Source organism: Phalangium opilio, unplaced genomic scaffold (genome assembly GCF_054372755.1).
Source record: "Phalangium opilio isolate 3A_F unplaced genomic scaffold, DU_Popi_V2 ptg000103l_1, whole genome shotgun sequence".
Lineage (NCBI taxonomy): Eukaryota > Metazoa > Arthropoda > Arachnida > Opiliones > Phalangiidae > Phalangium > Phalangium opilio.
In genome coordinates this window covers 2,547,700-2,559,960 of record NW_028324205.1, presented here as the reverse complement: position 1 = coordinate 2,559,960, position 12,261 = coordinate 2,547,700, and the positions used below count along the sequence as shown (strand labels likewise).

The following is a 12,261-nucleotide window of genomic DNA, read 5'->3' as shown; positions in this document are numbered from 1 at the left end:
ATGCCATTGAGGTGAAGGACCAAGAGAGCCAGGTGAACCTCGAGCCTGAGGTTAAGGACCAAGAAAGCCAGGTGAACCCCGAGCAGAAAATAACCGCGAGCCAAACGGAACCCCAAAGGGAGGAGGACGTCTTGATCCTAAAACCCGATCCGCAGGATTGGGTAGATCTTAATCCATCCAGGGTGGACGGAACAGTACCTGTACCCAGCCGCGAACCGGAAGGACCAATACCAATTCCCTCCCGGTTGGGCTGTGCCATCTTCCAGTTAGAGCCCGGGAGACGATATGAATACCCCTGCATGCACCTGGACCATCCGGCAAATTTTTGCCCGCAGCGTCGACCCACTATTTCCTTGGAGAAGCCCAAAGGGGCGAAGGCCGACATCCCCTGCTAAACGATAGGAGTTCTCTTCGCCCGGACAACGAAGTCCAGCGATGCCATAGATGTCAGGCAACGACCCACTTCGTCTCGGCCTGTCCTTTCCCAAGATGAACAAGAAACGAAAATAATAGCCAGAAGCTCTACCATGACTTTTTCTTTTTTGGGTGGGAGAATGTAAGGGCTTCCTTACACCTCACGTGACGTTGGAGAGCTATCTTTAAAAAACTGGATCCCGGGAAAATGTACAGCCCGTCTTAGCTAAGAGGGCATACGTTTTTTTACCAACGGTATAAAAAGTAGAGATGGGCCGATACCGATCCCATATCGGTATCGGTACCGATATTTGACTTTAACCGATATATCGGTATCGGTTAAAAATGAACCGATATTTCTATCCGATATTTTTTAAGGAAAAATATCTGTTCATTTTCAACCAATACCGATATATCGTTTAAAGTCAAATATCGGTACCGATACCAATATGGGATCGGTATCGGCCCATCTCTACAACCTATATTATAGCATCTATTTTCTTTTTGATATCGGTTAATATATCGGTATCGGTTTAATATCGGTTTATTCGAAGGATCGGGTAAAATATCGGTATCGGTACGTATCGGTTTCCCAAGTATCGAATGATATCGGTATCGGTTAAAACTGGTATCGGCCCATCTCTAATAAAAAGTCATGGTCGATGCTTAAAAGGAAAAGTTCGACGAGTAGTGATTGTGCGGGGCGTTAAGCCGGTATTAATTAAACTAAGTTGTATCTTTTGTTTTGGACTTCGATTTTTCGACATAATAAACATGGACTTTTGGTAATTATGAAAGGCTACCTTGTCTTAATTTAGATACGTGTCTTTTAAAAGACTTAAACTAGGGTCGGATCTGACTTATTCTAATCTGGATAATTCTGACCGGGGTTCGACAGAACGGTTACAACTGTACTGGAAATGTGGGTCTGTCTGTTTGTATTCTTACAACCAAGGGTACCACGTTCGCAATTTGCAAATCGAGCAAACGTGTTTCCAAACTCAATACCGCATTCCGAGGGGGAAATAACTCCCTCAAAAGGTGTACACCAGATTAAATATTACAAAGTATTAAAAAAAAATTGGGATCATTCAACAAAAAGTGGGATTGATAATGGCGAAGTAATCTCTTGGCGGTTAAGTTGATATTAGGCAAGATTAAATGGGATTATACTTTTAATTCGAAGATTCATTAGGATTAATAAGGTTTATGTAAGATTAAATCGGATTAAATTTTCAACCTGGGATTCACTGGTATTACGCTTTTTGGGAGGGATTCAGGGGTTTATTAGGTTTTTAAAGAGGGATTCACAGCGATTCACAGGTATTACGTTTTTTGGGAGGGATTCACTGGTATTAAAATAAGAATCCATCAAATATTTTAAGTTTTATCTGGGATTAACGACATTTTGCATGGATTAAGGGGGATTATTTGCTATTAATTTATGTTTATGAAAATAGTAAGGATTATCAAATTTTTTCTGCGATTCACGAAATATTGTGGTTTTTCTTGGGATTAACGGCAATTTTCAAGTATTAAGGGAAATTAATACGGTATTAACCTAAATTTTTAGTATTAAGGAGATTATTTTGAAATTGCAGACTTTTCTTGAGATTATTAAAATTATCTTGGATTACTGAATTTTATTCGGGATTACTCAAGGAGTGTACACCAGATTAAACAAGTAATTACCCCCTCGCCGCATTCATAGTTCAAGGAATTTCGGAAGATTGTATAAGGACGGTTTTATTTTAGAAGCATGGATGGAGGTAGGGTTATGGCTTGTAGGTCAAAATAGCGAAATCCAAAATGTCGAAGGCACAATATCGACGGTCAAAATAGCGAAAACAAAAACAGCGAAATGCAATAATAGCGAAATATCTTTATAGCGATAGCAAAGTTAGCGAATTACAATTACCTCGAAATCTTTAAACGCTAAATACATTTTTAGCGAAATTAATAACAGCTAAATACCTTTACAACGAAACCTAATATAAAGTAGTAAAGATTCGAAAACTACCAAATTGAATGCACATGCGATGAAGATAGCATCGTTATTATAACATAATCAAAGCATTGGTCGAGTAATTCTCAGACTATAATGCAGCCCGCCATTAAAGGTCTAGACTGTTTCGAGAACCTTTTGAAATCATAGTTTAAAGACTGTCGAAAGATGCTTCAGAGCTAAATCCCACCATAAGAGAAAAATGGACATAATCACCTCTCGTAGGCGACTAAATCCCCCGGGACAATTTTCCCCCAAGCCCCACTTCAAATGCCCCCCAGCCCCAGGACAAATTCCCACCAAACTGTGATTGACAGGGAGGGAAATCTCTATTATATTAAGTAATTTTTTGGAAAAGGCATGTTATTTTGGGAAGTCAATGAAGATACACAACAATATTTTGGAAAAGGCATACTATTTTGGGAAGTGAATGAAAATAATCAACAATATTTTGAAAAAAGCATATAATTTTGGAAATTCAATGAAGATAAAGAACAATATTTTGGAAAAGGCATATTATTTTGGTAAGTCAGTGTAGATAAACAACAATATTTTGGAAAAGGCATATTATTTTGGGCAGTCAATGAAGATACACAACAATATTTTGGAAAAGGCATAATATTTTGGGAAGTGAATGAAAATAATCAACAATATTTTGAAAAAAAGCATATTATTTTGGGAAGCGAATGAAGATAAAGAACAATATTTTGGAAAAGGCATATTAGTTTGGGAAGTGAATGAAGATAAAGAACAATATTTTGGAAAAGGCATATTATTTTGGAAAGTGAATGAAGATAATCAAGAATATTTTGGGTGAGGCATATTATTTTGGGAAGTCAATGAAGATAAACAACAATATTTTGGAAAAGGCATATTATCTTGGGAAGTCAAGGAAGATAAACAACAATATTTTGGAAAAGACATATTATTTTGGAAATTCAATGAAGATAAACCACATTATTTTGGAAAAGGCATATTATTTTGGGAAGTCAATGAAGATAAACAACAATATATTGGAAAAGGCATTATTTTGGGAAGTGAATGAAGATAAAGGACAATATTTTGGAAAAGGCATAAGAGAATAGTAAGCCTCGATACCCGCGGGCAGCGCAGGGGGGGATGAATTTTTTTCCCCCATGGTTTATACCCGCGAAGGGGGGGACGAATTTTTGCCCCCATGCCTCCATCCCCGGAGGGGGGTTGGTGTGTCTCCCCCTCACCTCCTCCACCTGAAGGGTGGAGGTTGTTCTTGAGTGTATGCTCTCTCTTTGCGCTAAGTCCCCTTTTTTTTTATTCTGACTTTCACTTTCTCTTTACCCAGCCCGATACCCGCAAGAGCGCTGTGAAGGCTGGAGAGTTTTTTTTCTCTCTCTCTCTTGGTTCCCTGACTTTCACCGTCTCTTTCCCTTTGACCGTCTCTTTATTTTTACGCTTGCGAATGTACTAGCCTAGCGGCGCGAGAGCGCTGTGAAGGAGAGTTTTTTTCCTCTCTCTTTTTTTCCTCTTCTCCGTTACATGTGCAAAGCGGGGGAATGCGTGTACAACCATAGCGGCGCGCGTTTTCTCTCAGTATAGCACTGAAATGTTATAGGAATATATCTCTCGGGTTCCTCTTCTCCGTTACGCGTGCAAAGCGGGGGAATGCCTGTACAAGCCTAGGAATTTCTCTCCCAACGTTTTTTTAATTTTACACGGAATTTTAATTCCGGTAATATTTTTTTTTAAAGCGGGGCATTTTTTTTAACCTTTTGCGATATGTATAAATCAAGAGGCGTTAAATATTTTATCCATGTTTTATTTGTCTATATATAATTTTAAATATTTTATCCATGTTTTATTTGTATATATATATAATTTTAAATATTTTATCCATGTTTTATTTGTATATATATATATAATTTTAAATAGAAAAAAATTGAAAGATTAAAGGCCTGTTTGTAAATGAACATCATTTGCTACAGCTCTGAGGAAACGTTTTTGCCTAAACCGGTCTAGGACTCCCTCATTGGGGGTACCCGCTCTCCCCTTGAAATAGTCGGTGATAGCGGCATTGAGACTAAAAATAGAAAGAAAAGATATTAGGGATCCATCTTTAAAAAAATAATGCTAATTAACTTACGAGCCCGAGAGAGACGTGTTAACGTAAACCGGCATAGGGTTTCCGGGAGTGGGTGTTATGTCAACGAATGGTATGAGTCGAGAACTCAACTCCCGGAAGACAACGTCGTCCTCGCGGAGATCAAAACCATGTCCGAGATTCTCCGCGCGAATCCTCACTAAGTCCTTATGGACATCAGCAAGGATCCTATAAAAAATGTTTGAATATAGCCATTAAAGTTTAAAAAATATAGAGACTTTACCTGAAGAGGCTGCAATCATTTGGCAGATGTTCATTTACTCTCGGCGGGTTTTCCTGGGGTTGATGTGGGGGTGGCTGACGCTGTTGATGTGGGGGTGGCTGACGCTGTTGCCACTCGTAAAAATTTTGTCTCGGGTCCTCCTCGTCGTCCGTGTATAAAAGAACATCGTCAATATGACTGTACGCCCTATTAAGTTCAAAAGTTAGTCTTTCCACGATTTCAGAAAAAAAAACAGTATGCTCACATGATAATGGTGGATGATGTTCTGGTCGAAGCTAAAGCGAGAATGATTTTAGTATTGGGAAACTCTCCGTATATATAGTATGGAGGGGGACCGTTGAAACCCAGACACTCTTTACCCCCCCCCCTTATAATATACAAAAACGGTTTCTTACCTTTGGGGGCTAGGGGCGGGAAATTGAATAGCCCCCCCGAGACGCGGATATTTATGTTATCGAAAAAGCCCTAGATCTACCACCTGTTGGGCGAGCACCCCGTAGGCGACTTTGTCGAGGAACAGTTTCGCCCGACGTATATCGTGCTCGGTTGCTGTCCGAACGGACGCGGCGTCAATCACGCCGTCAGCATCAACCTCCCCTTCGGATTCCCTGTATATTCGGGCTCTCCTTTTAAAAAACTTTAAGATGGCCGTATTGAGACTGTAAAGAAAAAAGAAATTAGAAATGGTCTTAAAAAAGAAAAAAAACTATATAACTTACAAGCCGGAATAACAGTTAGCTATGTTTAAGGGCTGTTCCTCGACTAGGGGTGCCCCCTCTAGGGGCTCTACAGGGAATACCATGAAACCCAACAGGGTTTGACCCAGGGCTTCGATAACATAATTTGTCTCGACCGAGTACACTTGTTCGATGGCCGGGCGTACTTCGTTGTTGGCAAGCCATTCTTCTTCCTCGGCCTCCTGGCGGATCTGGGCTAAGATCCTGATCAAATTTTATGGACGAAATATAGCTACTAAAAAATAGGAGAAAACATGGAATGTTTACCGTTGGATGTTGCAATCCAATGGCGTAGGATCTTCATCATCCTCATCCAATTCCTCATCCAATTCCTCATTCTCCCATTCCTCCTCCCCTCCCTCCTCCCCTCCTTCCACCACCACTTCCTCTAGTTCCGCTAGAGGAAAAGGTTCTTCTTCCAAAGGTTCATCTTGGACAGGTGGGTTTAGGAATTCAAATACCTCATTCCCAAACGGTAAAGGGTTGGGTGCCCTAAATAACAAAAAAACTTATTCTATGGTTTCAGGAGAAAAAACATTATACTCACATGTTGAAAGTTTGGTGCAGGATTAGTCTTAGTAGTAGTGGTTCGTCAGTGTTTAGGCTGAGAGTGATTTTTGTATTGGGTAAATTGCCGTATTTATAGCAACCATGGAGAAACCGGGGGGGTTCTTTTAGTCTCCGACGCTCTTTCTATATACCCCAATACAAAAACCTTATGATCTTTCCAATATTCAAAAGTTGTTATTGAAGCAAACGAGACCCCAAAATAATAAAAGTCTAGACCCTCTCACAATCCTAAAAAAAAACAAGAATTTGACCCAGACTTCAAATGATTTCTAACGATAATAACACATTCCTAGCCGATTTCCATGTACCCTAGCTTTCAATACATTAATAAAAACAAGTCTAGACGCGGTCACATTCCTAAAAAACAGAATTTGACCCCGAGTTCAAATGATTTCTAACGATAATAATAACACCGATTTCCATGTACCCTTGCCGCATGTCTTTCAATACATTAATAATAAAAGTCTAGACCCTCTCACAATCCTAAAAAAAACAAGAATTTGACCCAGACTTCAAATGATTTCTACCGATAATAACAACACATTCCTAGCCGATTTCCATGTACCCTAGCTTTCAATACATTAATAAAAACAAGTCTAGACGCGGTCACATTCCTAAAAAACAGAATTTGACCCCGAGTTCAAATGATTACTAACGATAATAACACAATCCTAGCCGATTTCTTTGTAGACTAGTTATTGCTGTCCACAATGCTTTAGAAGCGTCTTGTTATGGCCCTATAAATATATATGCCTATCCAGATCAAATGACAAAAATTACGTTTTAAAAAATTTATTTCAATACAAATTTACACCAGGCCAAAAAGATTGACAACGCTTATACGTTTCTTTAAATAAGAAGTTTGAGACATTAATATATTAAATATATTATACGATTGAAAATCAAAACTTATTCCGCGTTCCTTTAATCTACTTTCAAAAGCCATTAATATTTTATACGGTGAAACGTACGAGCCAAAATATGATAGTACACGATCAAAATTAATATGATCTTCAATTTCTTCGAAAGAAAAGAATTCACCGTAATCTATGTGTAATATTTTATATATGGTAATAAGTTCAGCGCAGATCAAATCACCAAGTAATAAATACACCTGTTCGTTCGATACAAGCTTTTTCACATGTTCATTAATATATGGCATTAATCGATTTAACTCGCTTGCTTCTGAAGCGTTCAATGTGAAGTCGATACTGTCTCCACCCCTGATATTCGTTTCCAGCTTTAGATTGTTAAAGGTTGCGTGTGCTGATGTCGAAGATAATGGAGTATCGGCTAAAATAGCGTCGTATGATGTGGGTTCTTGGCAGCTTGTCCATCCGCTAAGCGGACCAATTTTGGATGCAAAAGCTTGCCAGGTGTCAACATCAAAGCGAAACGTGGACAAATCTGGTTCTTTCTGGCATATTCTAATCTCTATATTGAGATCAGACGTGAATCCGAAAGATAGAAATACTTCTCCCAAATGAAATCTCGAATTGATTTTACGAGGTTTGGACGGGAGTTTTCGTTTACGAAAATTATCAACTTCCAGTCTTATCTTAAAAAAAGCAACCGTTGCTATTATACCAAGCGAGCGCCCAAAACTGTTACGCAAAAATTCTACTTACAATTCAAGCGACCTTCTTATTCGACTGTCAAAATCAAAGTGAGCCCTAACATGGCTTATGTCTTCATTCTTTAGAGGGGGGAGAAAGCGGGTTAGTTCTAGTTAAATGTTGGCTTCTTTCATATAGGGTAAACATGTCTGGGCAAAGATTTGTTCTAGTTAGAGTTTAGCTTGGGGGTAGAGAGAGAGGGGGGAGTTCTAGTTAGAGTTTAGTTTTGGGGAGAGAGGGGGGTGGCAGTTCTAGTTAGAGTTTGGTTTTGGGGAGAGAGGGTGGGTGGCAGTTCTAGTTTAAGGTTGGCCTCTTTCATATAGGGTAAACAGGCCTGGACGAAACTGCGTTGGTCGGTTCTTGTTATAGCACGGGCTCTTTAGAGGGAGAGAGGGGGGATGTATCTAAAAAAGATTACATTTTTGCTTCGTAAAAAGCCGTTACGTACAACATGTGGGGGGAGGTGGGGGGTAAGGTGAGTGTTATGACCTATATAAGGCAATATGTTGAGTATGCAAAACTCATTCTCTACTTCAGAGTTATAAAGTAAAGACGAATAGCATAGTCTCGCTTTTAGAAAAGTTTTACAAAACCTGCCCGGACACGTCTTGATTTGAAAGGTAACGTATTTTTATATTCTTTTTTGTTTTTCATGGGGATAGCATTTAACGTAAGTTTTTTTTTTACTATAAAAACGCGTAAAGATGGATCAAGAATCTATTTTATTCGAGATCGAGGAATTGGCCGCGTTACGACCATGGCCAATTAAGAAAATTTACGCTTTTTTCTTTAATTTAGGTACATTTCTCAAACTTAACCCAGCTACAGTCGGGGAAATTTTACCGCCTTGTTTGTCTAATAGAGGATACGCTATTCTTGAAACATTTACAGACATATTTAAATATATGTTAAGCGTACCGCGTGAACCCGAACAATGCCGCAACGCGGAAGAGTTGGACACACTCTATAATAATGTGCCTTTAGCGTATCGTGATCTATATAGGGCCCGTTTCGAACAAAGAGCGTTAGAAATAAATCAACGCGATATAGGCGCTCAAGAATCTATTTTATTAGAGATCGAGTCGTTGGTTGTTTCACGACCTTGGCCCATTGAGAAAATCTACGCTTTGTTCTTTAATTTATGTACAGTACTCAAACTTAACCCCGCTACAGTCGGGGAAATATTACCGATTTTTTTATCTAATAGAGGATACGCTATTCTTGAAACATTTACAGACATATTTAAATATAGGTTAAGCGTACCGCGTGAGCCTGAACAATGCCGCGACATTAAAGAGTTGGAAACATTCTTTAATAATCTACCTTTAACGTGTAGTGAGCAATATATGGCTCGTTTCGAAAAAAGGGCGTTTGACATAGGTCAACGCGATATAGACGAAATGCAAGCTGAAAATCTACTAGTGGATGAGCAAGATGAAAACATGATTAAAGCTTTTAACATTTTCGAAAAGGAAGAATCAATTGTGCGGGAATTTGAATCTTCCCAGAATGATCGTATAGCTCGCGACTTTTTAAACAATAATCCAGAGCTGGGTTTCGCCTCTCAAAACGATTTCGCCTCTATAGATTTTTCGGGTCTTAGTAATTTCCCTGACCAATCTGGAGGCGGAGCGAGGGGGGCAGTTATGACGCCAATAGATTCTCTACCTCACTGTGAAATTACGGATCAAAGAGTGCAAATGTACCCTAGATTTAACCTAACGGGTCTCGAAATCACCGTAAGAATAACTAATAATTTGGTTGAAGGCTTAGCCAATATTGTCCAGGCCGTTCTTAATAGGTTAGCTCCATCTGATATGATTCAGATAACGGCCGAAAGTTTAAGCTTGCCAAACAGGGGCGAGATATCACTCTCATTTCGTAGAGCTGACCAATTGGACTCTAAATCTGTTTTAGATGAGATAGAGTCAGTTTTATACGATGATGAGTTTGAAAGATTCTTTTTGGGACCCATCGTCTTAAAATTTCACGTGGTGAGAATCCCGGTAGAAGGGTTTGGCCGTGCTGCTCCCAAAGGAGTGCGGTCCTTTGATATCTTTTCTCGTGACTCTCGAGGAATTATCAGGATAGTGAACAATGATAATCTGTGTCTAGCGAGAGCGATTTCCGTGGCAATTGCGCATTCGGAACATAAGAAAAACCCGACTAATATCGCGCTTAAAAACAAATTTAAGTCGATTTCGTACACACGAGCGGATAGAGGCGATACGGCCTCTCAACGAGATGCCGCTATAGAGCTTTGCCGCAAAGCTAAAGTTAACCCGAAAGACTGCGGTAAAGTAGAATCTATACAAAAATTTAAAGCCGAATTAGCGCAATATAATATATTAATATATATTTTTAAAAATAATTTGCCCGAGTTGATTTTGGGGGAAATCGACAATGACGACAATAGACCTCGTTTGATATTAATTAATCAAAATAGACATTACAACGTCGTCACGTCTTTAAGACCTTTGTTCGGGATGGACCATTACTGTGAAAATTGTCTGGTAGGATTTAGAAACAAGAGAGATCATAGTTGCAATCTTTATTGTTACAATTGTTTACGAGATCAAACTTGTACGGGTGCTGACCGAGCGTGTGACAAATGTCTCAAGGTTTTCAAAGGAGATGAATGTTTTAATTATCATAAACAAGATGGTGTAGACGGGAAGAGTATTTGCGCGCAACTATTTCATTGCAAACAATGTTTCACGCAAATAAATTTATTTAAGCGTAAAAATCAGCCCCATACGTGCTGTGAGACCTATTGTTCTGTGTGCAGTAGATACACTCCCAGTCCACACTATTGTTACGTTCAGGTAATTAAAGAAGAACCTCCTAAAGTTCGCCAAGCTAAGAAACAGAAAGTTGTCCCTGATTTGCTTTATATTTTTTATGATTTTGAAGCGATTCAGATATTAGAATCTGAGGAAAAAAAAGGGGCGTTAGTCCACCAGCCTCTCCTTTGCGTATCAGAGATGGTATGCGAAAGTTGTATCGATGTGCTCGAGGCTGGTTTCGTCTGCGGGAAATGTGGGTCACTAGGTCCGAGACAGAGAGTTTTTGAAGGAGCAAACCCTGTTTCAAATTTTTTAGCTTTTCTAAGAACATTAGCCTCTGTCAAGAAGGTAACTTTATTGGCTCATAATGCTAGCGGATACGATAATCAGTTTCTATTGCGAGAGATTATGGCTCTAGGCGAAGAATTTAAACCTAACTGCATAATTAACGGCACTAAAATTATAAATTTAACTGTCTTTAATTTAAATTTCCTTGACTCTTTCAATTTTATCTCCGTACCACTCTCTAAATTCGCCGCCACTTTCGGCTTAGAAGATGCGGCAAAGGGTTATTTCCCTCATTTTTTATTTAACGTGGTTAAAGATCACGTCTTCGACCTTAATAATCAATTAGCAACAAATTATGTCTTAGAAAACCAAATGCCTCCTCCAGAAGCTTACGGGTCGGAAAATTTAACCTCCAAAAATCTCAAAGAGTTTATGGAGTGGTACGATAAACAAATTGAGGAGAAAAAAGGCTTTAATTTTCTGGAGGAATTAAAGTTTTATTGCATCAAGGATGTTGTGATATTAAAGTTAGGTTGTCTAGCTTTTAGAAAAATTTTCTTGGACATTGCCCAGGTGGAACCTTTCCAGGTCGCGTGTACTATAGCCGGTTTGTGTAGCTGGGTATACAGGAGACACTTTATGGATAAAGATTCTATAGGCATTATTCCTCATAACCTCTATAGAATGATTGATAATCAGTCACTTGTGGCTATAGAATGGTTATCCTGGTATGCTCACGAAAACGGCGTAAATATACAGTCTGCGTTTAACGGCTCTGAAGCCAAAGTTTTGAAAATGAAAGTGGACGGCCTTTGTGATAAAGATGTTCTAGAGTTTAACGGGTGTTATTTCCATGGTTGCCCCAAATGCTACAAAGTCAACCGTAACCAATCTTTGCAAGGTGATCCTGGTCAAACCTTGAACACCTTGTACGTCAGAACTTTAAAAAAGAAGGAACGAATCGAGAAAGCGGGTTTTAAAGTAATAACGAAGTGGGAATGTGATTGGACTAAAGATAAACCCGATAATCCGGCTATTGGTGTTTTTCTGGAAGCAGAAAACATTAAAGAAAAAGTACGCGAACCTTTAAATCCTCGCGATGCCTTTTTTGGTGGAAGAACGTCGGTACTTAAACTATACCATAAAGTATCCGGCAGCGAGAAAATGCATTACGTTGACGTAACTAGTCTCTATCCTTTCGTCAACAAGAGAAAGAAGCTGCCAGTCGGGCACCCAGAAATTTTACTGGATAATATTCCCGACATTTTCACATTCGATGGATTTCTGAAATGCGAAGTTTTACCCCCAATTAGCCTCTTTCACCCTGTTTTGCCAACAAGGTTAAACAATAAATTAGTTTTCACTCTTTGCCGGGAGTGTGCCTTGAAACGTTTCCAAGGAGACTGTCGCCATTCCGACGAAGAGCGAAAACTAATCGGCACTTGGGTGATTGATGAACTTCGTGCCGCTGTAAATCGGGGTTAT

The 12,261-nt window shown here is 39.2% G+C and overlaps 1 protein-coding gene across 1 annotated transcript; it reads right to left on the bottom strand.

Annotated features, from left to right (window-relative positions):
* Positions 1 to 4,342: 4,342 nt before the first annotated feature.
* On the bottom strand, positions 4,343 to 5,367 carry LOC149630449 (uncharacterized). Its single transcript, XM_089851319.1, has 4 exons — positions 5,359 to 5,367; positions 4,780 to 5,054; positions 4,539 to 4,724; positions 4,343 to 4,475 (listed from the first exon to the last, which is right to left on the bottom strand). The coding sequence occupies exons 1-4, from the start codon at positions 5,365 to 5,367 to the stop codon at positions 4,343 to 4,345; spliced, it is 603 nt and encodes a 200-aa protein (XP_089707445.1).
* Positions 5,368 to 12,261: the final 6,894 nt, after the last annotated feature.

What these genes read in the sequence shown, in the direction of transcription:
- LOC149630449 (XM_089851319.1), bottom strand. An exon ending in AATGATTGCAGCCTCTTCAG is followed by an intron (nt 4,725 to 4,779) that starts GTAAAGTCTCTA and finishes CATTTTTTATAG; the next exon opens with GATCCTTGCTGATGTCCATA. An exon ending in AACACGTCTCTCTCGGGCTC is followed by an intron (nt 4,476 to 4,538) that starts GTAAGTTAATTA and finishes TTCTATTTTTAG; the next exon opens with TCTCAATGCCGCTATCACCG.